Consider the following 24,736-nt stretch of genomic DNA (forward strand, 5'->3'; position numbering starts at 1 on the left):
CCAATATACTGAAGATGCTGAGAATCTGAAATAAAAACAAAATGTTGGAAATCCTCAGCAGGTCATTAATGACAAACGTTAATTTGGTTTTCCCCAGAACTCTCCACAGAAACTATCAGACCTGCTGGGTATTTCCAGCATTTTCAGTTTCTATTTTGGAGTTGGGAATGTTCTCTGATTGGCAGGATGCGACAACTGGTATTCCCCAGGATCTGTTCTGGGATTTGATGAGTGGCCAAAACTACAGTAGATTCCGGATTTCATGTGGCTAGGGCTGTCAATCTTCCAGACCTGAAGTCTCCAGGAATTGAAGATCAATCTCCAGTTTATTGTTTTGTGCAACCTTGGAGAAAAATGATCAGGACGAGATTGTTGGGTTTTTTTTGGTCATTTTGTTTGAACTTTCCTTTATCAGGTATAAAAATACTGAAAGTGGCGAAAAAGGCTGTTTAGCTGACAGTCGAGCATCATCCAATTGGGATGTTTTTTTTTTGCTTTCCAAATGGCATAAAAGATGTTGCCCAAAAAACGTCTGGAGTCTGGGGTAAGTCAGGTGATGAAACTCTCACAAATACATCTGATCACAGTTGGCAACTTGTTCCCTCCCGCAGAACTGTACGTGCTTAAGGTTCACCCGGTACCCTTTGTGCGGAACCTTCAACAGAATCTGGTTGTGTCTGGATCAGCATTGGGCGTTTTGTTGCTGTTTTCGGTGCACTGAAAGTTCCTTACAGCATGGTGCAACCCAGCATTGCATGGAAGCGGTTTAAAGGGGTCCCACTAAAAAGACGATTCATGGGATATTACATTTCATTGACACACTGAGTAAGATGTAGATTAAACCAGCTCTGCTTGGTCACCAAACCCGAGGATCAACAGCTCAATTGGTGTAATCTCTCACCATCTTTTATAAAAGAATCTGCAAAATAAAGTGATCGGACAAATCCAGTAAATGAGTCATCAGCAGAACGGGCCTCAATCCTGCGCTGCACTGGCGCCAGCTCCATCTCATTCAACGCTTCCCGGTCCATTCTGGCATTGGCCTCCTGCACCTAGAGAGAGAGAGACTGGTGGTAGCACACATTCAATAGATAGCAAACTCATCACACAGCCTATAAAGCCACAAGAGCATCAGAAATAGGAGGAAGCCATTCAGCTCATTGAGCATGCTCTGGCATTCAACAAGATCATGACGAACAGATTGTGGCCATAGCCCAATTTCCCTGCCTGTTCCCCATAACCTTTGACCCCATTGTCAATGAAAAAACCGCCTATATTGGATTTGAATATATTTAATGACTCAGCCTCCATTACTCGCCATGGAAGAGAATTCCAAAGACTAATAACCTTCAGGGAAGACGCTGTTCCCCACCTCGGTCTTAAATGGAAGACCTTGGGCGGGATTCTCCGATATCGGCGAAATGTCCGCCGACTGGCGGCAAAAATGGCGCGAATCAGTCCGGCATCGCGCCGCCCCAAAGGTGCGGAAGTCTCCGCATCTTGAGGGGCCGAGCCCTCACCTTGAGGGGCTAGGCCCGCGCCGGACTGATTTCCGCCCCACCAGCTGGCGGGGAAGGCCTTTGGTGCCCCGCCAGCTGGCGCGGAAATGACTTTGCCGGGCGGCGCATGCGCGGGAGCGTCAGCGGCCGCTCACGGCATCCCCGCACATGCGCAGTGGAGGGGGTCTCTTCCGCCTCCGCCATGGTGGAGACCATGGCGAAGGCGGAAGGAAAAGAGTGCCCCCACGGCACAGGCCCGCCCGCGGATCGGTGGGCCCCGATCGCGGGCCAGGCCACCGTGGGGGCACCCCTCGAGGCCAGATCGCCCCGCGCACCCCCAGGACCCCGGAGCCCGCCCGCGCCGCCGTCCCAAAGGTGGTTTAATCCACGCCGGCTGGCGTGGGCTGCCAGCGGCGGGACTTCGGCCCATCGCGGACCAGAGAATCGCCGGGGGATTCCCGCTGACCGGCGCGATTCCTGCCCCCGCCGAATCTCCGGTGGTGGAGAATTCGCGACACGGCGGGGGCGGGATTTACGCCGGCCCCTGGCGATTCTCCGACCCGGTGGGGGGTCGGAGAATCACGCCCCTTATCTTTAAACTGTGTCCCCTAATTGTAGTTTCGCCCATGAAAGGAAACATCCTCCCAGCATCTACCCTGTCAAGCCCTTGCTGGAATCTGATGTTTCAATAAAATCACCTCTCATTTTTCCAAACTCCAATGAATATAAGCTCAATCTTTCCTCACAAGATATTCCCTAAATGGCTCTCAAGGTCTATTTGCAGAACATTTCACTGCAAATCAATGATTACCGTACTTTTACGACACCCAAATCACCACACTAGCAGTCATACTATCTGTATGCATATTATCCCAGGTTTTAATATTACTGCAAAAAATATAAAATATGACAATTTTTTACATTCATCACAAGTGACTTCTGGTAATAATGGGAAAGGTATTGAGACTACATGGGAGCTGGGAGTGCAACATACCAATTAACCCAGAATTTATTTACCTTTATTTACCACCAGCATTTTGACTATTCCATACATCTCTGTTCAAAAGAAAGAAGCAAGCTTCAAACTCTCATCCAGCAAGTGTTGGGCACCATCTGCTGGAGCTTCATACAAGGTTGAACTATGTGGATAGCGTAGCCACCTAAATTGGCCAACTCCCGATTTAAAATGGCGAACGGCAAAGGCTGATGGGAAAGTCAGCCAACAAGACAGAAACCAGCAGCTGAAGGTTTGCTGTGTATTTACCTCTACAAAAGCCAGACAACATCGATACCAGCGGCCATCAGCATAACAAAGTAGCAGCCATCTGCATACTGATGAGCAATCCCCGGGAACAATAAGTAACATTTTGGACACACAAAGCAAAGCCAGACTCCTCGGCGCCAGCAGGAGCCAACACAAAGGAGGTGAATGAGCACCTCAAGACCGCCCATCGATCAGGGAACCGCTCCAGTATTGGAGAAAATCGAACCAAGCGATTGGGACAAAGTCCAATCACTTGGGACCAGGTATAGGGTCCGCCCCGAAAGGCGGGAAGCCCCTGGGGACTATAAGAGTTGAGCCACAAGTTCAAATCGCTCTCTCTTCTTCCTGCCTGGGTCACCCAGCAACACGAACCAACATTGACCGTGACCGGTGCAGTGATCGACGACTGACGCAAGTCTTAATTCAACGCTCGCTAAGAGATAGACGCTCCTAGTTACCAATCCGTACCAACTTCGAATCCCGCAGACTCAGAACCCGAACGAAAGGCCATTTGTTCCCCCGACCTGGTGGGCCAGTCCGAAGTTAAGTATAGGCCTGTTAGTTGTAGAAGTAGCTTAGACGTAGAATTTGTGCATGAGTAGCGATTACTGTGTATAATAAATGTGCTTTGATTTAAATCTTACTAATCGGTGTATTGGGTTATTGATCATTACTCGGACTTGAACCTCGTGGCGGTATCATAAAGATACCTGGCGACTCGAGAGCAAAGGTAATAAAATAGAGCAATTGAACCAAGGAGAAAATCAGCAACAATAGGAAGTGATATTTTATAAACAACACAATGAATGTTGGTAGCTTGTGAGAATGACGACATTTCCAAGCTTTTTAAAAGAACTTGCACTCTCTAATGGTTCACATTCTGCTCAAAAAGAATCAGAAATTCACAGCACAAAAACACACATCCACCGTCACCCTTTGTTTCTTGCCTCTGGCCACATATGGATCTAATTGACCACCTTTCCTTGGATCCTATGGGATCTTACATTTCTGATCAGTCTGCAATATGGGACCATGTTGAAAGCCTTGCTAAAATTCATATCATCTACATCAAGCACACTATCCACATGATTCTACTTGTTAACGCCCCAAAAGTTTTCAATCAAGTTAGCCAGATAGGACCTTCTGCATGCAAATCAAGGTTGATTATCCTTGATTAAACCTCTTGCTCTTTATGCATTTATAAAATATCTATGGGTTCTCCTTGATTTTACTTGCCAATATTCATTGATGCCTTCACACTTTGTTTTACTAATTTCTATTGTAACTTCACCCCTACACTCTTCTAAACTTTGTGAAGTAGGATCTTGTGGCATCCGATATGCGCATGTTTTGCTTTATCCTACCATTCTGTACGCCTTGATTGTGGGAACAGCAAGTCTAATCCACAGCTGGATAATGCTGGAATTTTTTTGTTGGGGTTTTTCATCTTGCATCGAAGGACAGTTGCAGGAATACAATACGAGGGAAAATCAACAAATTTATACTGCATGAGAAGAGGGTGCTGGTTTGTTGGCAAGTGGTCCCTGATTGGCAGAGGGGAGAATGCACCAGTTGATGGTGACTGACAGTTAACTGCCAAGCATTGTTTGAAATTTAAATTAGGCAGCTTGATCCTGATTGGTCACGGCACTGCCCTGAGGAATTAACCAGCAAACGGCTGTCATCTATTTTGCTTAGTTGAAACAGTCACAAAGTGTGTACATGTCCTTTCTGTCAGCAAAAAAATGTATTTTTTATCTAGCAAAACCTCAAGTTCTGTACTACCAAGTGATTTGAAAATCTGTGCAGAGACAATGGCTCGAATAGCCTCTTGTGCAGTGTAACATTTCGGTTTCTGAGTAAAGCTGCCTCTGCATGTCCCTATCAAACACTCTGGGACGAGGTAGAGCATGGGAACAAGTACAGGGTAGTAACTTACCAAAAGCACCATTTTCCCATCTTATCAGAATGCAACATTACCCACTAGCAGGTGAATCAAACAGGACCATGATCATTCCCCCAATCATACCACTCAAGTATTTCTCCACACCCCCATTTCTCCACCATGCAAGCACTCAATTTCATCTTCCCCTTCAGAATTGTACTGTGCCACCCTTTATGTTTCAGATGCAAGAGCCTCTTTACCTTAGCAGCATTGTTCCCAGGTACTGCTCGCTTCCGCCCAGAAACTCTGCTCCCCCGGATCCGACGGAATGAATGTCGCAATGACTTCTTAATCGACTTTACTCTCGAGAGGGGCCCCTCAAGGGCCAGCTGGTCACTGGGGTGCAATGTACACCTACAGAGATAGAATAAAACAAGCTCACGAAATTCTCAAATAAACATATTGCAGCCAAATGCACATCAGTTACACAGAGGGAAGACCAAGCAAACATCTCCAAAGTACTGTGCCTGCCGGGAGTGTTTAATTGGACAGTGTCGAGGGAACTTTACTCTGTAACTATCCCTGTGCTGTAGCTGCCCTGGGAGTGTTCGATGAAACAGTGTAGAGAAAGCTTTACTCTGCATCTAACCCAGTGATGTATCTGCTCCAAGAATGTTTATTGCAGATACTGGGTTCTGCTTCCCTGCAGTAATCTATTCCCTATGCGTATGCATAAAAAAAATCTATCTGTTACAATCCGTCCCGAGAGCACTGAACAACGTCTGCATGAGTTTCACCCCCACAACCCAAAGATGTGCAGGGTTGGTGGATTGGCCAAGCTAAATTGCCTCTTAATTGTAAAAAGTTTCAAAAAGATAGAAGAAATCTTTACAGTACTTTATTCCTTTCATTATACGGGAGTTGTATAATTCTAATTTCCCTGCCAGTGGCGTCTGTTTGTGTGAGCCCTGTATTATGGAACTCGGAGATGTGGGGCACAGAGACACTCTGTTCCACTTTCGATTTCTCGTGGATTCCATGACCCACTTGCGACAAAGTCGGAGAGAAAAAGTGGGACTCAGGAGAGTTCATCACCAGTACTGCCCACAGAAATTGTTACCGAGTTTCAAAGATTAGATGATAAGGAGAGATTACTGAGGCATGCTTTCCCTAGAGTAAAGATGGTTAAGGGGTTATTTGATGGAAGTTTTTAGGATTTTGAAAGGAATGTAGAGAGTGAATAGAGGGAATTTATGTCCCCACTGGCAGGGAGTCTGGGACACGGAACAATATTTAAAAATCCGAGCCAGGCCATGCAGGAAAGAGGTTACTGCACATAAAGGGCAGTAGAAGAACTCTCTCCCACAGCAAAGAAAAATTAGATATTAGGGCTCAATTAATCATTTTAAATTTTGGATTGCTCGACAAGAATATAAAAGGATATGGAAACAAGAATGGTGGATTGAGTTATGACACAGATCTGCCATGACCTCACCGAATGGTTGCCTCCTGAATATTTGCCACAATACCATGCCCAACTTCCTATGGCAAGTTTAATTGGCAGTTAAGGCGCAAGTTAGACGTAGAGATGTTTCCATTTATGGTGAGAACGGAACTCGGGGTCATAAATGAAAGATAATCACTAATAAATCTAACTGGGAGTTCAGGAGAAACCTCTTTACCCAAAGAGCAGTCAGAATGTGGAACTCACTATCATAGCGAATGACTGAGGTGAATAGCATAGACCGTTAAGTTGGATAAGAATGAAGGAGCAAGGAATAGAAATATACGTTGATGGGGTGAGACAAGGCTAGTGTAGAGCATAACCAACAATTATGGATCTCTTTAATGGAATGACCTCTTTCTCAGCTGTAGACAATGAAACTGTAATCTTAGATATACCACAAAGAGAGTTCAAAGAGAACCTTATGTGGGGATACTGCGGCAGATGCCTAGAGCTGGTTTGAAAAATTGACCAACAATCTGGACTTGCATACATCAGAAGCTAGACTGAATGGACAATCCCTGATCTGACCAGACTCGACTTGACCACAACCAATTGGACAATCCCTTAACTGACCTCACCACGACAGTGCGTTTTTGTTGGTAGTCATAGAGCCCGAAGCCGTGACTTGTGCCGAAAGTCACCAGTTTCCACTCCGAATGCAAGGCAAGTGATGTGACGACAGCAGGGGGCTGACACTGCACCAGGACAAAGGGCTGGAAGCCTGCAGGGAAATGGACGGGCTCCTCACGCGGATTCAGACGCTCATGGCCTTTCCACTTAAATGTATCCTGATCCTGCAAGATGTCAACAAGCGTGCAGGCCACTTCCTGGTCAGCAGCCTCATCATTCAGCTCCAAAACCAAAACCTGCCATGGAGAAACAAGGGATCAATAGCATTGACACAGGGAGCCCAGTGGATGAACAAGGGAATCACTTTCCCAAAACCTGATCTAAAGCCACAAACAGGGTGCTGACTCCTTATACATTCCTGCTGCAGAGGTTTACTGTGCACATGGAACAGGTCTCAGTGTTGTAGGAAATCATTAGAATCAAATAATTTTATACTCCTCTCTTAGCAATGTTTGTTACATTATATAATTAACATTTTCTGCTGTTAGAACATAGTTTCCCTTTGACTAACTAACACAGTACTATCAGAATATGGCTGTCACAGTGCTAAGGACCCGGGCTCGATCCTGGCCCCGGGTCATTGTCCGTGTGGAGTTTGCACATTCTCCCTGTGTCTGCGTGGGTCTCACCCCCACAACCAAAAGATGTGCATGGTAGGTAGATTGGCCATACTAAATTGCCCCTTATTTGGATAAAAAAAAAGAATTGGGTACTTTAGATTTATATTAAAAAAAGAATATGATTGCCCCTGGGGAGGGCGCCAGTAGTTCACAGGGGAACCCAATAGCAGGTTTTCTTATGTTCAGGACTCCTCGCTGAAAGGTTTCAAAGCACAAGGTTCCAGAACTCACCTGTCCTGCAGTGCCAGCCACTGTCAAATGACTGCTATACTTGCACAAGTGAATCTTCTGAATTCCTAGCCTGGGGTCATCACTGTATGGATCAAAAGAGCCCACCTGTAGGAACACGATGTGAAAAGAAAAACCTTTTATAAAAGCCCTATTGCAGAGTGGAGCCAACACAGACCCTCCATCGAAATGCTGTGGATCAGTCCTGATTTAGACTCCCAGTGAGAGCTCTCTAAGTGCAGGTCCCCATCAGTCTGAAATACTGGCACATAACGGGGGGAAAAATAGATTCCATTTGGCATTCTCACCATCATTTTCATTTCATAAGAACGTGAAACTGATGACAAGCACTCTAGGTCTAATATTAAAATTAAAAGTACAGATTGGCAGAATCTTTAAAAGATTTCAGTGACCTAGGAATTCATGGATAGTAGATTTCATTGAAACTCTGACCGTAAAACGAATACGCAATAATTGGAAACTTAAGTTGACATCCAAACCCATTAGATTGCAAAAATGTGGGACAGCCTGCCATCCAGTTCTGGAAACAATATCATTAACTCCGAAAACAAACTGGGTAAATATCGTGTTTTTAAAAAATATATATATATTTATTAAAGTTTTTCAACAACACAATTTTCCCCCCTTACAAACAATAACCCCCCCGCCCCGTAACAAAATAACAAGAAATTGCACGGAGCAAGATATATACATGGCAAAATGGTATATTTACACAGCTTTATACACTGGCTCTCTCCCCCACGTGCCAGTTTCTCCCACCCTTCATGTTATCTCCTGCTCATCCATCCCCCCCCCCCCTCCCTCAATCTTCCTCTAACGCTCTGCGAGATAGTTTAGGAATGGTTGCCACCGCCTGTAGAACCCCTGCGCAGACCCTCTCAAGGCAAACTTAATCCTCTCCAGCTTTATGAACCCAGCCATGTCGTTTATCCAGACCTCCACGCTAGGGGGCTTCGCCTCCTTCCACATTAGCAAGATCCTTCGCCGGGCTACTAGGGACGCAAAAACCAGAATGCCGGCCTCTTTCGCCTCCTGCACTCCCGGCTCGTCCACTACTCCAAATATTGCTAGCCCCCAGCTTGGCTTGACCGGGACTTTCACCACCTGAGATATTGCTCCCGCCACTCATCTCCAGAACCCCTCCAGTGCCGGGGCATGACCAAAACATATGGACATGGTTCGCCGGGCTCCCTGAGCACCTTCCACATCTGTCCTCTACCCCAAAGAACCTACTCAACCTCGCCCCCGTCAAGTGCGCTCTGTGAACCACCTTAAATTGTATCAGGCTGAGCCTGGCACACGAGGTGGAGGAATTAACCCTACCCAGGGCATCAGCCCACAGACCTTCCTCGATCTCCTCCCCCAGCTCCTCCTCCCATTTACCGTTCAACTCTTCTACTAGCGCTTCCCCCTCTTCTTTCATCTCTTGGTGTATTGCCAACACCTTGCCCTCCCCGACCCATACACCCGAGATCACCCGGTCTTGAATTTCTTGTGCCGGGAGCAACTGGAATTCCCTGACCTGTCGCCTCACAAAGGCCCTCACCTGCATATATCTAAAAGCATTTCCCGGGGGTAACTCATACTTCTCCTCAAGTGCCCCTAGGCTCGCAAATGTCCCGTCAATGAACAGGTCCCCCATTCTTCTAATCCCTGCCCAATGCCAGCGGTGCCGTCACCAATGCCCCCAAGCTCGTTCCTTTACAGGACGCCATCTCCATCCTCTTCCATGCTGCCCCCTCTCCCTCCATGACCCACTTGCGGATCATCGCCACATTTGCTGCCCAGTAGTAGCTCCCTAGGTTTGGCAGCGCCAACCCTCCTCGGTCCCGGCTGCGTTCCAGGAACCCTCTCCTTACCCTCGGGGTCTTATTCGCCCACACAAACCCCATAATACTCCTACCTACTCTCTTAAAAAAGCCCTTGGTAATCACGGTGGGAAGGCACTGAAACACAAACAGAAACCTCGGAAGGACCACCATTTTGACCGACTGCACTCTACCCGCCAGCGAGAGCGGTAACATGTCCCATCTTTTGAAGTCCTCCTCCATTTGGTCCACCAACCTCGTCAGATTCAGTTTATGTAGGGCCCCCCAACTTTTGGCTATCTGGATACCCAGATACTGAAAACTCTCCACCGCCCTCCTCAGCAGTAGGTCCCCTATCCCTCTTTCTTGGTCCCCTGCCTGTAATGCAAAGAGCTCACTCTTCCCTACATTGAGCTTATAGCCTGAAAACTCCCCAAACTCCCTCAGAGTCTGCATGACCTCCACCATCCCCTCCATTGGGTCCGCCACGTACAGCAACAGGTCATCCGCGTATAGCGACACCCGATGCTCTTCTCCCCCTCAGACCCCCCCCCTCCATTTATTCGACTCCCTCAGTGACATGGCCAAGGGTTCGATCGCCAATGCAAACAACAGGGGGGACAGGGGGCACCCCTGCCTCGTTCCTCGGTACAGCCGAAAGTACTCCGACCTCCGCTGGTTTGTCACTACACTCGCCACCGGGGCTCTGTAAAGGAGCTTAACCCAGCTGATAAACCCTCCCCCGAACCCAAACCTACGCAGCACCTCCCAGAGGTACTCCCACTCTACTCGGTCAAAGGCCTTTTCCGCGTCCATAGCTGCCACTATCTCCGCCTCTCCCTCCTCCGATGGCATCATTATCACGTTTAAGAGCCGCCGCACATTAGTGTTTAATTGCCTGCCCTTTACGAATCCAGTCTGGTCCTCATGGATCACCCCCGGGACACAGTCCTCAATCCTCGTGGCCAGCACGTTTGCCAATAACTTAGCGTCCACATTGAGGAGCGAAATCGGCCTGTACGATCCACATTGCAGTGGGTCCTTGTCCCGCTTTAGAATCAAGAAAATTGTCGCTTCCGACATTGTCGGGGCAGGGTCCCCTCCTCCCTTGCCTCGTTAAAGGTCCTCACTAGTAGCGGGGCCAACAGGTCTACGTACTTTCTGTAGAACTCCACCGGGAACCCGTACGGCCTCGGGGCCTTCCCCGCCTGCATACTTCCCAAACCCTTGCTCAGCTCCTCCAACCCGATTGGTGCCCCCAAACCAGCCTCCTCTTGCTCCTCCACCCTCGGGAACCTCAGTTCGTCTAGGAATCATCTCCCCTCTTCCTCCACTGGGGGCTGGGATCTGTACAGCTCTTCATAGAAGGCCTTGAATACCTTGTTTATTTTCGTTACACTCCGAACCGTGGCTCCCCTTCCATCTTTGATTCCCCCTATTTCCCTTGCTGCCATCCTCTTACGGAGCTGGTGTGCCAGCATCCGACTAGCCTTTTCCCCGTACTCATAGGTCGCCCCCTGCGCCTTCGCCTTCCCCGTGGTCAACAGGTCAAACTCCGTCTGGAGCCGTCGTCTTTCCCCAAGTAATCTTTCCTCCGGGGCCTCGGAGTATCTCCTGTCCACTCAAAATCTCCCCCACTTACCTCTCCCTTTCCATGCCCTCGGTCTTCTCCCTATGAGCCCTGATGGAGATTAGCTCTCCCCTGATCACCGCCTTCAAAGCCTCCCATACCACCCCCACTCGCACCTCCCCGTTGTCGTTGGCCTCCAAGTACCTTTCGATACACCCCCTCACCTTCCCACACACCACCTCATCTGCCAGCAGTCCCACATCCAGCCGCCACAGCGGGCGTTGGTCCCTCTCCTCTCCCAGCCCCAGTTCCACCCAGTGCGGGGCGTGGTCCGAAACGGCTATGGCCGAATACTCCGTCCCCTCCACCCTCGGGATGAGCGCCCTGCCTAGAACAAAAAAATCTATCCGGGAGTAGGCTTTGTGCACGTGGGAGAAGAAAGAAAATTCCCTGGCTAGCGGTCTTGCAAACCTCCACGGGTCCACTCCCCCCATCTGATCCATAAACCCCCTAAGCACCTTGGCCGCCACCGGCCTCTTTCCCGTCCTTGATCTGGAACGGTCCAGTGCTGGGTCCAGCACTGTATTGAAGTCCCCTCCCATTATCAGGCCTCCTACCTCCGGGTCCGGAATGCGCCCCAACATGCGCTTCATGAATCCTGCATCATCCTAGTTCGGGGCGTATACATTTACTAACACCACCCACGTCCCTTGCAACCTACCGCTCACCATCACATATCTCCCTCCATTATCCGCTACGATAGTCTTGGCCTCAAATGACACCCGCTTTCCCACCAATATTGCCACCCCTCTATTCTTCGCGTCCAGTCCCGAGTGAAATACCTGTCCTACCCATCCCCTTCTTAACCTGACCTGGTCCGCCACCTTCAGGTGGGTCTCTTGGAGCATAGCCACGTCTGCCTTCAGTCCCTTCAAGTGCACGAACACTCGAGCCCTCTTCACCGGCCCATTCAGGCCCCTCACGTTCAACGTTATCAGCCGGATTGGAGGGGCTCTCAACCCCCCCCCCCCCTCCCCCCACCGACTAGCCATCTCCTTTTCTGGGCCAATCCCGTGTCCGCGTCTCCCTCACCCTCCAGTCCCCCAGTCGGGGGACCTCCATCCCGACCACCTCTTCTGTGTCACATTCCCTTTCAGCCAGTGCAGCAGCAACCCTTTCCCCCCCCCCCCCCCTTCCCCCCGCTAGACCCCCGTCTAGCGTTTTTGCTCCCCCCATATCACTCCCGTACGTCAGCTGACACCTGCTGACCCCGGCTTCCCCCGCCGTCCCTTTGACCCCCCTGTCCCTTTGACCCCCCCCGTGTGGGAGTCTCCCAATCAATATACGTTCCTTCGTTCCCCTTCCCGCCTTTCTTCCCGCGCGCGGGAAAGAACCCCGCGCTTTCCAAAGCCTGCCCCGCCCCCTCGGGCGCAGCTCCTGTTGCGGCCTTGGCTCTCTTCCCCAGCCCATATAACATTTCCTGCGAATGATTGACCCCCTATATACAACGACCATCACACATCAACCCTCAAACACCCCCCACCCTCACAAACCCTCAGTTAGAGTCCAACTTTTCAGCTTGTATAAAGGTCCACGCCTCTTCAGGCGTTTCGAAGTAGTGGTGTTGATCCTTGTATGTAACCCATAGTCACGCTGGCTGCAGCATTCCAAATTTCACTCCTTTCCGATGCAGCACCGCTTTGGCCCGGTTGAAACCCGCTCTCCGCTGAACGACCTCCGTGCTCCAGTCCGGGTATATTCGGATCTCTGCATTGTCCTACTTGCTGCTCCGCTCCTTCTCGGCCCATTTCAGGACCCTCTCTCCGTCCGTGAACCGGTGAAATCTCACCACCATCGCCCTTGGCGGCTCATTTGCCTTGGGCTTCCTTGCCAGCACCCGTTGTGCCCCGTCCAGCTCCAGCGTCCTCGAAGGGGCCTCCACACCCATCATCGCCCCGATCATCGTGCCCACGTATGCCGCGGCATCGGCCCCCTCCACTCCTTCTGGGAGACCCAGGATCCGCAGATTGTTTCTCCTCGACCTGTTCTCCAGGTCTTCAAGTCTTCCCGCCCACTTCTTGTGTAGCGCCGTGTGCCGCTCCACTCTCACCGCCAGGCCCAAGAGCTCGTCCTCATTCTCACTCACTCTTTTCTGTACCTCCTGGATCTTCACCTCGTGGGCCTTCTGGGTTATCCCTAGTCCTTCAATTACCGCCAGCATAGGCGCCAGCATCTCCTTGCGCAGCTCCTCGAAGCAGCGCTTGATGAATTCCTGCAGCTCCGGCCCGCACTCCGCTTTGTCCCCTCGCTTCTCCCGCTGCTCCAATGCCGCTTTTTTGGCCGTTGCACTTCTGGTCCGGTCCATAAAAGTTGGAGGGGGACCTCTCTCTTCACTTCCCCACGGGTTGTTGTCAAAAAAATTCCGTTGGGGCTCCTCCAACGAGCCCAAAAGTCCGTAGTAGCGGGAGCTGCCGAATCGTGTGGCTTCGCTCCGCATAGCCGCAACCGGAAGTCATCGTAAATATCTTGTTCAGAATAAAATTAAAGATCATGCAGTCTCAACTTGGAGAAAATGTGTTGGTTAAGACAGTGGAAAATGCTCTGTTTTTACAATACTTACAGGAATGCGCAGGAATGCTGACAGGAATGCGCAGGTTGGGCCTCAATAAACAGTGGCATGGTAGCAGCACTGCTACCTCAAAGCGCCAGGGACCTGGGTTCGATTCCAGCCTTGGGTGACTGTGGAGTTTGCATGGTCTCCCAGTCTCTGCATTGATTCCCTCTGGATAATCTGGTTTCTTCTGAGTCCAAAGATGTGCAGGTTAGGTGGATTAACCATGATCAATGTGCAGGGTTATAGGGAGAGGGCGGGGAGGTGTGCCTCAGTAGATTGCTCTTCTGGAGAGTCAGTGCAGACTTGGTGGGCCGAATGGCCTCCTACTGCACTGTAGGAATTCTATGGAACACCCCATTAAAATATAGCAGCTCGGACAGTTATGAATCACACTGATATTAAATGCGAGGATATCTCAAAAGCGAGAAAGGTAACTTGGAACACCAGTTCATTAGTGGTGTGTATGTTTTTCCTGATATAATGTGAGGAACGGTGTAACACCCAGTGAGGAACAGTCTTGTCCTTGTTTGAACAATCAATAAAGAATATTTATGAACTTAAGAGAAAGACAAACACATACATTACAAGAAGGACTATAATACACTACAACACTTGAGCATACTTATGACTATACAATTTTATATGAAACTATCCCTTGGTCCCCAACTACCCATGTTTGTCTGAACTCTTGAGACACCCCTTTTCCCAAACAACATCCAATTTTAAGTAACTTTATGAGCTAAATCCAGCAAGTAGTTATCTCAACCAGGTTAAGGTGGCCATGTCTGGGAATAGTCCTCCGTCAGTGACGGCGGAAAATGGCTGTTTCTTTCAGGAGACTACATCTGCAACTTGATGCAGTTCTGAGGTCAGATGTCTGTCTCTTTCCTGGGTTAGGGTTTTATAGTGATACTGTTTATTTCCCATTGATGTTATTCACTCTGTGGAGTTGGCTATTGGCACGTGTGTCCATTTCCTTATCCCTTCACTTTGAAGTTACCATCGCTGGAGCCCCATTATTTTCTCGAATCACAAATGTAAAATACTTGTTTTCTATTGATAGGCAAATTCACACCTCATCATTTCTCCAGGTGTCTGACTCGAATCAACGCACTGTTTTATTTTGTTAAGAATTGGGGAAAATTAAGATTAAAAAACTGTAGCACTTCTTCAGTGCTGCACTGGTGGCACTAACCTGGATTACAACCTCTTACCAGGCAAGAACCATAACACCGAGTCAAGACTGTTCAAAGGCATAACAATTTATTGACAGAATTGACTCATCATTACTATTTCCCTGTTCACCTCGTCTCCCCGCTTACTCTCAGTGTGGGCCTTTCATCAAACTTCTGATTCCTGACTCCACAAAATAGCTGATATTTGCTCCAGGTACATCCAAAACAAATGGGACTGTAAAAATACACTCCAGTCCCAGGGGTGAATTGCAGTTTGCCAGGTGATGTTCTGCCTAAAGCACATCAGGTTCCCCTCTCCTCTTCCCTATATCCCCAGCCCCTGCACAAGCAGGTCTAGATACTACTGCAGTGCTGCCACTTATGCAAACCCTGTGTGTTAGTGCTGTTGCAATATAGCTACTTACCTTCCGCAGGGGCGGCCACTCATCCTCCCCAGACTGATTCAGATTGTCATTGTGATCTGCATCGGTGACAAACACACTGACTGTGCTGAGTTTGTAAAGAGGCTTCAGACACACTCCAGATGCATCCCAGAAACGGACCGTCCCATCTTCATGCCTGTCCAGAAAATACAGAAAGGAGATCAGAAGCAGTGGGCTGAAATCACGGAGTGAATCCCACACTGTTCTTTGCTGTGGAACAGTGATCAGGTGGAATGCATTGAAATGTTACAGCTCAGACACAAACTCATCAGCTGTCTCCATCAGCAACGTTTGTGCCAACCATCTCAGGGCCATCTCCAAAGAGCTCCAGATTTCTTTTCACGCCTCTTGCTGGTAGAACCAAGGCTATTTCAGCATTTATAGAGCCACCGAGAAGCTAATGACAACCCTGTAGAACTTGGGAATTTGCTCCCCTTCACAAATACAAGTGCTACCTCTCCACCCCGTAACTGCTCAGAGGTCACGGTGTTGTATATTGAGAGTGCAAGCGCACCAAATCACTACACAGCAATGACTGGCAGAAACATTGCTGAAACTCTAAAAATCTCTCATCTCACACCACCCCAACTCCCACTCACTCCCTCTGCACCCCGCTCCTCTTGCATCGTTCTTATCCTCGCCAGCTCACCAAAATAATGTGCCATGAGCAAAAGAAAAAACGAAGTTTCAAATGTGTGGTCCAGTTTCTCATTCCTCACTCATCCAGTCACTCTTCTCACTTGCTCTTTGGGATCTTGGCTGTGCACAAACTGGCTGCTGCGTTTGTTTACACAACAATGCTATAGAGGGAGTGCATCGAAGGTTTACCAGGCTGATTTCTGGGACAGCGAGACTGTCATATGAGGAGAGACTAAGTCGGTTAGGATGAAATTCATTGGAGTTTAGAAGAGTGAGAGGGGATCTCATAGAAAGTTACAAATTCTAACAGGAATAGACTGGGTAGATTTAGAAAAAATGTTCCTGATGGCGGGGGGAGTCCAGAACTAGGGGTCATAGTTTGAGGATAAGGGCTAAACTTTTTAGGACTGAGGTGAGGAGAAATTTCTTCACCCAGAGAGTGGTGAATCTGTGGAATTCACGACCACAGAAAGTACTTGAGGCCAAAACGTTGTGTAATTTCAAGAAGGAATTAGATATAAAGCTCTAGTGGCTAAAGGGATCAAGGGATAGGGGGGGGGGGGGGAAATGCAGGATCAGGGTATTGAACTTGATGATGAGCCACGACATAATGATTGGCGGAGCACGCTCGAAGGGCCGAATGGCCTCCTCCTGCTTCTACTTTTTACGTATGTTTCTATGTAATCACCAAGCTTCGGAGTAATTCACTCTGTACACGTGTCTAATTTCCCCAAAGTTCTTTCACAGTCTTAGTTACAAATTGAGCACCTATCACCAGACTGAAGCTGTGAATTGTAAAGATTGACTGTCCTTACCCAGTGAGGAGCAGATCTCTTTGTGGGGGCTCAGGGGCAGTGCTGTAACCTCCATCGATAGGCCATGGCTGTGGAGACAACATACTACCAGTCACATCAAAACACAAACTATGAATAATTATGCAAGTGTCTGACTCACAGCTGCTAGAATACTGCAGTATATTTGCACAGAGAATGAACTGTGCCTTCACATACATGCAGTGCCCTTCCTTACCAGCAGAGGCCTCTTTCCCTGGGTTACTGGCGACTAAATCTTCTTTTCTGCACCTATATGCGGGCAGGATGGGGTGTCCAGTGCCACAGACAGTCCTTCAGTGTTTAACAGATTAACTCAGTAATGGAACGTTGACAGTTGAACACAATCCTGCACAAAGCTACATACTGGGGCTGGATTTCACCCCTCGCACGTTCCTCTCCACCAGGATCCTCTGCAGAGGGTTCAGCATCAGCAATATTGCCGATTCTTTCTAAGCGGCAATACCCCGCCCCTGCCAAAGCTAACCCCCGCCTGGATCTGCGCGTGTCCAAGGAACATAGCACGTTGGGCCATCATGACTTTCAGATCAATACTATTGCTAGAGGTTGCAACACACTTACCACAGAACTGTAAAAAATGAGGAGTGATCAGGCAGGTTACACAGACACTGAAATATGTAAAGGGGGAGGCATTACATAGAAACAATACAGCACCTGTTATTTTACATCAGCCTTTGCCCTCATTCTCACCCAAATTCTGGCCTCTTGTTCATCCCCAATTTTCGGAAATTCCCTCCCTAAACTGCTCTGCTTCTTCCCTCTCATTTAAGAAGCTATATCTTGGAGTAACCTTCTTGACATCTGTAATATCCAATACCTCCTTTTGTGGGTAGATGTCAAATGTCTAACCGTACAGCTGTGAAGTGCCTTTCTATGAATGAACTGGTGCTCCTGATTGTGACACATGACCAAGAGTTAGAGACTGCCCAAAACACCCACTGAAAGCAGCTTGTAATTTCAGCTAGGCTCTTCACTTAAATGACTGTGTTTTTCTTTATTCAAGTGCAATCTCCCACTCCCCAGAGATTGTTTTGGAGCTGTACCTTGATGGAGTAGTGAGTGGTCTGCTTGTTACCAGCAGCGATGATTCTCTCCCATAGTTTAATGGGGATGTTGGAGACATGATGGGAACAGGTGATTGCTGAGCAATGGAGAGGTATCAGATATGGAGACTGAATCACTGGCCACGAAGGGGTCTTCAAATCAATGGCTACCAACTCTTCCTCCGCTAGAACCAGCAGAGCACGTGGCTCATTGCAATCTAGGAAACACAAAAGGGGAGTCATTCAGGGAGAGTGAGAGTGCAGACATTACTCCAAAAATAGCATTGTGACTAAATTAGCACCACTTCCTTCATGTTATTGAATGCCTTGATGTTCAATGGCATTACCATCGTTGATTTCTCCCACTATCAACATCCTAGGGTTACCATAGATCAGAAACTGAAACGGACCAGCCATATGAATACTGTGGCTGCAAGTGCAGTTCAGAGGCTGGGAATTCTGTGGAGTACAACTCACCTTCCGATTCCCCAAAGCCTGTCCACCATGTACAGACATAAATCAGGAGTGTGATGGAATACTCTTCACTTGTCTGGATGAGTGCAGCTCCAACAACATTCAAAGGGGCTTAGCATCATCCAGGACAAAGCAGCCTACTTAATTTGTACTCCATCTGTCTTCTTAAACATTCACTCCCTCCACCACTGACGCAATGCGTGCCATGTAGAACATGCACTGTAGCACTCACCAAGACTCAAAAAACAGTACCCTCCAAAACCATGATCTCTACCACCTAGTGGGACCAAGGCAACAGATACATGGGAAAACTTCCTAACTGTACCTACACCATGTGGACTCATCATAATCTTCTCCAGGGTAATTAGGGATGGGCATTAAATGCTAGCCCAGCCAGCGACACCCACATCCCGTGAAAGAGTACATTTTAAAAATGACCTTATTCTACATTATTGAGTTAACATCATTACTAGAAGGGAGGCACGGTGGTGCAGTGGGTAGCACTGCTGCCTCACGGCACCAAGGACCTGGGTTTGGTCCCAGCCCCAGGTCACTGTCAGTGTGAAGTTTGCACATTCTCCCCATGTCTGCGTGGGTCTCATCCCCACAATCCAAAGATGTGCAGGGTAAGTGGATTGGTCACGCTAAATTGCCCCTTAATTAAAAATAAAAATCATTACTAGTATATATATTAAATATAAACGTTCCAGTCTGATCAATAATTTCATCTGTGGCTAAGGCAGAGACTGGAGTTCTGGGAGTAATTGGTCTCCAGGAATTCATTTCCCCCATGACGGGGGATGGGGGTTTATTTCACGGATGAATTATCCGGCACAGATCCATCAAGACACCCTCTTCAATCCCAAACATCAGTGACCGCTATGCAAGGGCAGTAACTTTAAATAATAGCTGCCTCGGTACAAGCCCGGCTCACGAGTGTTCTTGGTGGCCCTTCAGATTTCCTTGTTTGAACTGCAGCATCCCATTCGATCTACACATTATCCTCCTTTTCCTGCTCAGTTCTGTTAATGAAATCATTCATCCCAGTGTTATGAGGAAACCGCTGCTCTTGGCATTATGAATACCCTTGCATGGGATTACTACAGCCCCTTTGAGTCTGAGACTCAACCCAAAATGTTATACTCAATAAAGCAATAATTAACAAGCCAAACTGAACATGTACCATGAATTTTAATCGCAGGAAGTATGAGGGTGAATTGCAGGGTGATAACAGTAAACAATTTCCTGAGAGGAAGTTTTAATAGCTATAGTTGCCTCATCAAATGTGAAACTAATTTTAGGCTTTTGCACTATAATACAAAAAGGAACCTTTATGACAACACAAACTGCCAACGTTTGGTTGTGAGGCTTATAATTAGTTGAACATGTACTTAGTTTAATCTCAAAGCTAATTATGTGAATGTCATCAAGTGTCAACATCAAACACTCCCAGGGCAGGTACAGACAATATGGGTTAGATACAGAGTAAAGCTCTCTCTACACTGTCCCTATCAAATACTCCCAGATACAGTTATGAAGATTTAAGCTCCAGTGCGAAATTGTGCAGGGAGCTTAATCCTTATGGATCAGTTACTCACTGAAGAGTAGGGTTTCTACACATATTGTCCATTCATAGGCTGCTGTTGAGAAACTGTTTAATAAGCAGGAACAAGCAGCAGATCAGCGACAGATTAATCACATTTTGGAATAATTTAGTGGACAAGAAAGTTCACATATAAAAAGGGACAGAGGGCCAAACCATTTACCGGATTCAGATTCGGCTTCATCAACAACAAAGAAATCAATCACTCGGGAGGTGAAGTCAAACGCAGTCTGCTTGGAGCCGTGTAGGACAGAGATACAATGCCGGTCGCCATAGCTGGCCCGAGGCATCCCTCCTTTGAAGATAACGAAAGGAGTCCTGCAGAAAGAGAGCATTTCCATTCTTGGTGTGAATTTAGTCCAACTTCACAGCCACTTAGTTTGAAGACACCAAGGCAGTCCCAAAGACTATTGCATCACAAGTTTCAGAGTCAAATCCAGCACACAGAACAACCACGTCAGCCCTCTACCTTCCCCATCCCTTCTCACTGCTTTTTGTCCCTTTGCCAATTTTGTACCCAGGCTACTAATGTCCCTTTAATCCTATGGGCTTCAATTCCGCTAACAGGTGCTACTTTGCCAAACATCTTTTTGAAACCAAAAAGAAAATGCTGGAAAAATCTCAGCAGGCCTGGCAGCATCTGTAGGGGGAGAAAAGAGCTAACGTTTCGAGTCCAGATGACCCTTTGTCAAATCTTTCAAAAGTCTACATGCACAATATTATTATTATTTTTTTTTAAATGTCCTCTGTATTTTTCATATTCAACCTAGTTCTCTACTGTATTGTGCCTAACAATGGTCATTAATCCCCTTTTTATCTTACATTAACCTCCATATCTTGCACCTGCCTTTGATGCATTACCCCACCTCAACTACAGGAATGTGTATACTCTGTACCAGAACAGGAATGTGTATACTCTGTACCAGAACAGGAATGTGTATACTCTGTACCAGAACAGGAATGTGTATACTCTGTACCAGAACAGGAATGTGTATACTCTGTACCAGAACAGGAATGTGCATTCTCTGTACCAGAACTGGAATGTGTATACTCTGTACCAGAACTGGAATGTGTATACTCTGTGCCAGAACTGGAATGTGTATACTCTGTACCAGAACTGGAATGTGTATACTCTGTACCAGAACTATCTCTTCTTTTAAGGACTCCCATTGTTCAATTAGCGTTTTGTCAACCAACGTTTGATTTCAATCCACCCGGACCAGATACCTTTCCAGCTAAATGAGGTTAGCCCTCCTCCAATTAAGTGCTTTCATGCCAAATTGTCCCTCGGCCTTTTCCATAATTATTTTGAATCAAATGATAGTGATAATTGTTCCCAAAATGCTCCCCACTGAAAGGTGAATCACTTCTTGCCCCACTTCAATCTAGAGAACTAGATCCAACACCCTTTCTTCCAGCGAGGACGGAAACATATTAATTAAGAAAGTTCTCTTGCATACATTCAGGAATTCCTCCTCTCTTCATCTGTTGCCGTTACTATCCCATTCTCTTTAGGATAGCTGAAGATCCCATTATCATCACTTCAGCTCTTGCAATTTTTGATAATTTGCCCCTTCATCTCTTTCCCACTATTTGGTAACCCGTAGTAAATAGCCAGCCAGTAGTCCTCTATTATTCCTTAATTATAGCCAAAAACAATCTGTCTTTTTTTAAAAAAATTTTGAGTACCCAATTCATTTTTTCCAATTAAGGGGCAATTTAGCATGGCCAATTCACCTAGCCTGCACATCTTTGGGTTGTGGGGGTGAAACACACGCAAACACGGGGAGAATGTGCAAACTCCACAAGGGCAGCAACCCAGAGCCGGGATCGAAACCGGCACCTCGGCGCCAAAAAACAATCTGTCTTTGATCATTCACATAAGTCGCCCAGTCAAATCTTATAATAGTTTGAACTATACATCGTCAACTCCCATTTTTTCGATTTCCAGAATATCCTGCAGTCAGGAATATAAATATTCAATCCTCCCTTTCTTTGATCCAGACCTCGCTGCCACAATATCACAACCCCATGTGTCAACTTATGTCTGCAGATTACTTATTTAACCACACTCTTGCCACACATTACCACATTAAACCAAACCATCCTAGACTGCCTTGTATTCCTGCCCCTCACTTCTATCATTCACTGCACAAAGCTTGACCAACAATGGCACAGTGACCTACCTTTGCTTGGTTGTGAGCCAAAGAATCTTTGGAATTGCTTTGCAAGGGAAGGGACCTGTGGATAAGGAGGTAGAAAGAAGCTTAGTAACAAAGATCTGAAGTCCAGAGATTACATGGAGCTCAATATAATTTTCTGCTCCTGCACATCCCACATCGACATGCACCGAAAGCCAGATACTGTTTATGAAATTAGATCTAATGTCTTATTCATATTCATTTCCAGAAGCGATAAAGAAATTCTTCCAGTCGTTTGCATCTCCTCCGTCTCTCATCCTCTAGCCTCTGCCCCGGTCTGTGCTGAGTCAGCAGATTGCAGCCAGGTGGTAGTGAATTGGACAAGTTATTCCTTTAAAAGGAGGGCTCAAAGTGTACAGAACATGCAGCAAATTTGTTCACCTTCAGGGATCCTGCACATTAAGCTTTCCAATTCATAGCTTTAGAAACAGTCTCCCTGTCGGCCTTTCAGTACAAGTGACATTGTTTCGCAGGATCATACTGACCATAAGGCACTTTGTTTTCTAGAGGCTGTGGCAATCGGTCATCGTTTGACACAGGCCATTGGCAGTAACTGCCGCCACTGTGGGAGCTGATGATCTGCCGCCCATCCCTCTGCCAGGTCACACTCTCCAACTGCTGTAAACGAAAACAGACATGGTGTCACAAAACGTTTACAGGACTCCCCAGTTCCATCCACAAATGGATTAAAAAGACTGTACCAGATCTCCCAGAAAGTGGTGCGTTGCTTGGTTAGCCTGCAAATCCCACAACACGATAAGACCTCTGCTGTATCCAATCACAATCTGATGAGGGTTTCTTGGGTTCTCCTGCAGGGCTTCCACAGATCCCAGTGAGCGCCGATTTCTATAATCATCAGGCACTCTGAGGGAAGAACAGAAACACTCACTTCAAATTTGCTCTCTTCTTACCAGATCCCATTTAACTTATCCCTGGACTGTAATCACAGTTCATCAATGAGAAGGGAGGTGGGGGGCAAGAGGGGACTGAAGAGCAAACTGCAGGACCTACAAATAATGGTGGGGTACATGTGAGACATCCAAACAGCTGAGAAAGGATTCTGGGCGGGACACCACTGATTATTAGGACAAGACTCGACGTGTAACAAAATGGCAATTAACAGCTCTTCCATCAAACTTCCGCGTTTTGATGCTAAAATGTGTCAAGGATTAGCCCAGATGCAATTACTTAGTAACTTCAACAACCTTAGACGGCTACCAGCTGTGGCTCGGTGGATAGCACACCTTTCTCTGAATCAGAAAGTTGTGGGCTCAGTCTACAGTGGAGTTTGCACATTCTCCCAGTGTTTGCGTGGGTTTCGCCCCCCCCCCCAACCCAAAGATGTGCAGAGTAGGTGGATCGGCCATGCTAAATTGACCCTTAATTTGAAAAAAAAATAATTGGGTACTCTAAATTTATATTAAAAAAAGACATTTGTGGGTTCAAATCCCATTTCCTTTCAAAACAAAAGTTGAGCACCAGGCTGACACACAAGTACAGCACCATCCAAAAAAATTGCGGCTGCAATTTCTATGGCAGCATGGTGGCGCAGTGGTTAGCACTGCTGTCTCACGATGTTGAGGACCCGGGTTCGATCCTGCCCCGGAGTGGGCAGTCTGGAGTGTACAGTTTACGCATCCTCCCTGTGTTTGCAAGCCAAAGATGTTCAAGATTGGCCATGCTAAATTGCCCCTTAATTGGAATTTTTTTTTTTTAAAAAGAGAAAAAAAACAACCTTCAAAGCCAGGGCACTGATAGTAGATCAATACAACTTCTCAACTGATTCCAATAGAAACCCATTTAAAAGTAAACTTATCCTACTTGTCACAGTCACATAAAATAATTTGTGACTTTGATAAGAGCTGGTTTAGTATTGTGGCTGGGTTAGAAACATGATCGGAGGGATTCAAACACGAGTTGAGGGGGGTAATGGTCACCAGAGATTTGAAGGTGACAGCATGTTTGAGAGCTTGAGAAGAAAGTGATGTTGGAGATGGGGTGTAGTTTTCAAGGACAGAGGGGTTAAGGATGAGGGCTTTTTTTTTTTTAAATAAGGAGGTCGGCGATGATAGCAGATTTGAGGGAGGATGAACAGGGTCAAGAGTTTTGTGGGAATAAGGTGGAGGAAGCAAGTGGTGGCTCTCAAGAGCTAGATGAGCTCAGAGGGCTTCTGGGGGAAAAGGGGAAAAACAAGAGAATGATGAGAGTTGAGATAGACCAGAGCAGCTGGGGTTCTTCTCCTTAGAACAGTGTTGAAAATGCTGTGACAATTGAGTGCATGCTCTAGTTGTAGCCAAGAGGAACTGATATTAATTGGGGAAAGTTTAGGGCACATATAGAAGAACCAGTTTCCACCTGTATGGGGGAAATGTATCTGCATTTAGGTATATTCACAAAAACCAGTACAACACATGCTAAAGACAGACTGGCTCCAACTTCTTTGTTTGCCAGAGTAACAGAGAGGGGGCAAGTAGAGATTTCATTGACGTGTTTAAGATTGTAAATCTTATGTAGGTTTAGATGGAGTAACTAAAAAGAAACTCGGTTTCCTGTGACTGAAAGGATCAATAACAGATTTAAGATGATTGGCAAAAGAACCAGAGGTTAAATGAGGAAAGTGTCGTTTGGATTTGGAAAGCACCGCCTGGTAGGGAGGTTGAT

General features: G+C 47.1%; 1 protein-coding gene across 3 annotated transcripts in view; it reads right to left on the reverse strand.

The window, feature by feature from the left end:
• The window catches only part of llgl2 (LLGL scribble cell polarity complex component 2), a 150,238-nt gene that overhangs the window by 11,706 nt on the left and 113,796 nt on the right, over window positions 1–24,736 (reverse strand). For all 3 annotated transcript variants that reach the window (XM_072483229.1, XM_072483227.1, XM_072483228.1), the window contains 11 exons: window positions 22,777–22,939; window positions 22,561–22,693; window positions 22,061–22,115; window positions 20,038–20,192; window positions 17,798–18,015; window positions 16,719–16,786; window positions 15,247–15,400; window positions 7,637–7,741; window positions 6,729–7,021; window positions 4,909–5,062; window positions 902–1,052 (listed from right to left, as the gene is read on the reverse strand). In XM_072483229.1, the coding sequence (XP_072339330.1) occupies window positions 902–1,052; window positions 4,909–5,062; window positions 6,729–7,021; window positions 7,637–7,741; window positions 15,247–15,400; window positions 16,719–16,786; window positions 17,798–18,015; window positions 20,038–20,192; window positions 22,061–22,115; window positions 22,561–22,693; window positions 22,777–22,939 (1,649 nt within the window). The remainder of the gene's footprint in view (window positions 1–901; window positions 1,053–4,908; window positions 5,063–6,728; window positions 7,022–7,636; window positions 7,742–15,246; window positions 15,401–16,718; window positions 16,787–17,797; window positions 18,016–20,037; window positions 20,193–22,060; window positions 22,116–22,560; window positions 22,694–22,776; window positions 22,940–24,736) is intronic.

Source organism: Scyliorhinus torazame, chromosome 18 (assembly GCF_047496885.1).
Source record: "Scyliorhinus torazame isolate Kashiwa2021f chromosome 18, sScyTor2.1, whole genome shotgun sequence".
In the NCBI taxonomy this organism is placed as follows: Eukaryota; Metazoa; Chordata; class Chondrichthyes; order Carcharhiniformes; family Scyliorhinidae; genus Scyliorhinus; species Scyliorhinus torazame.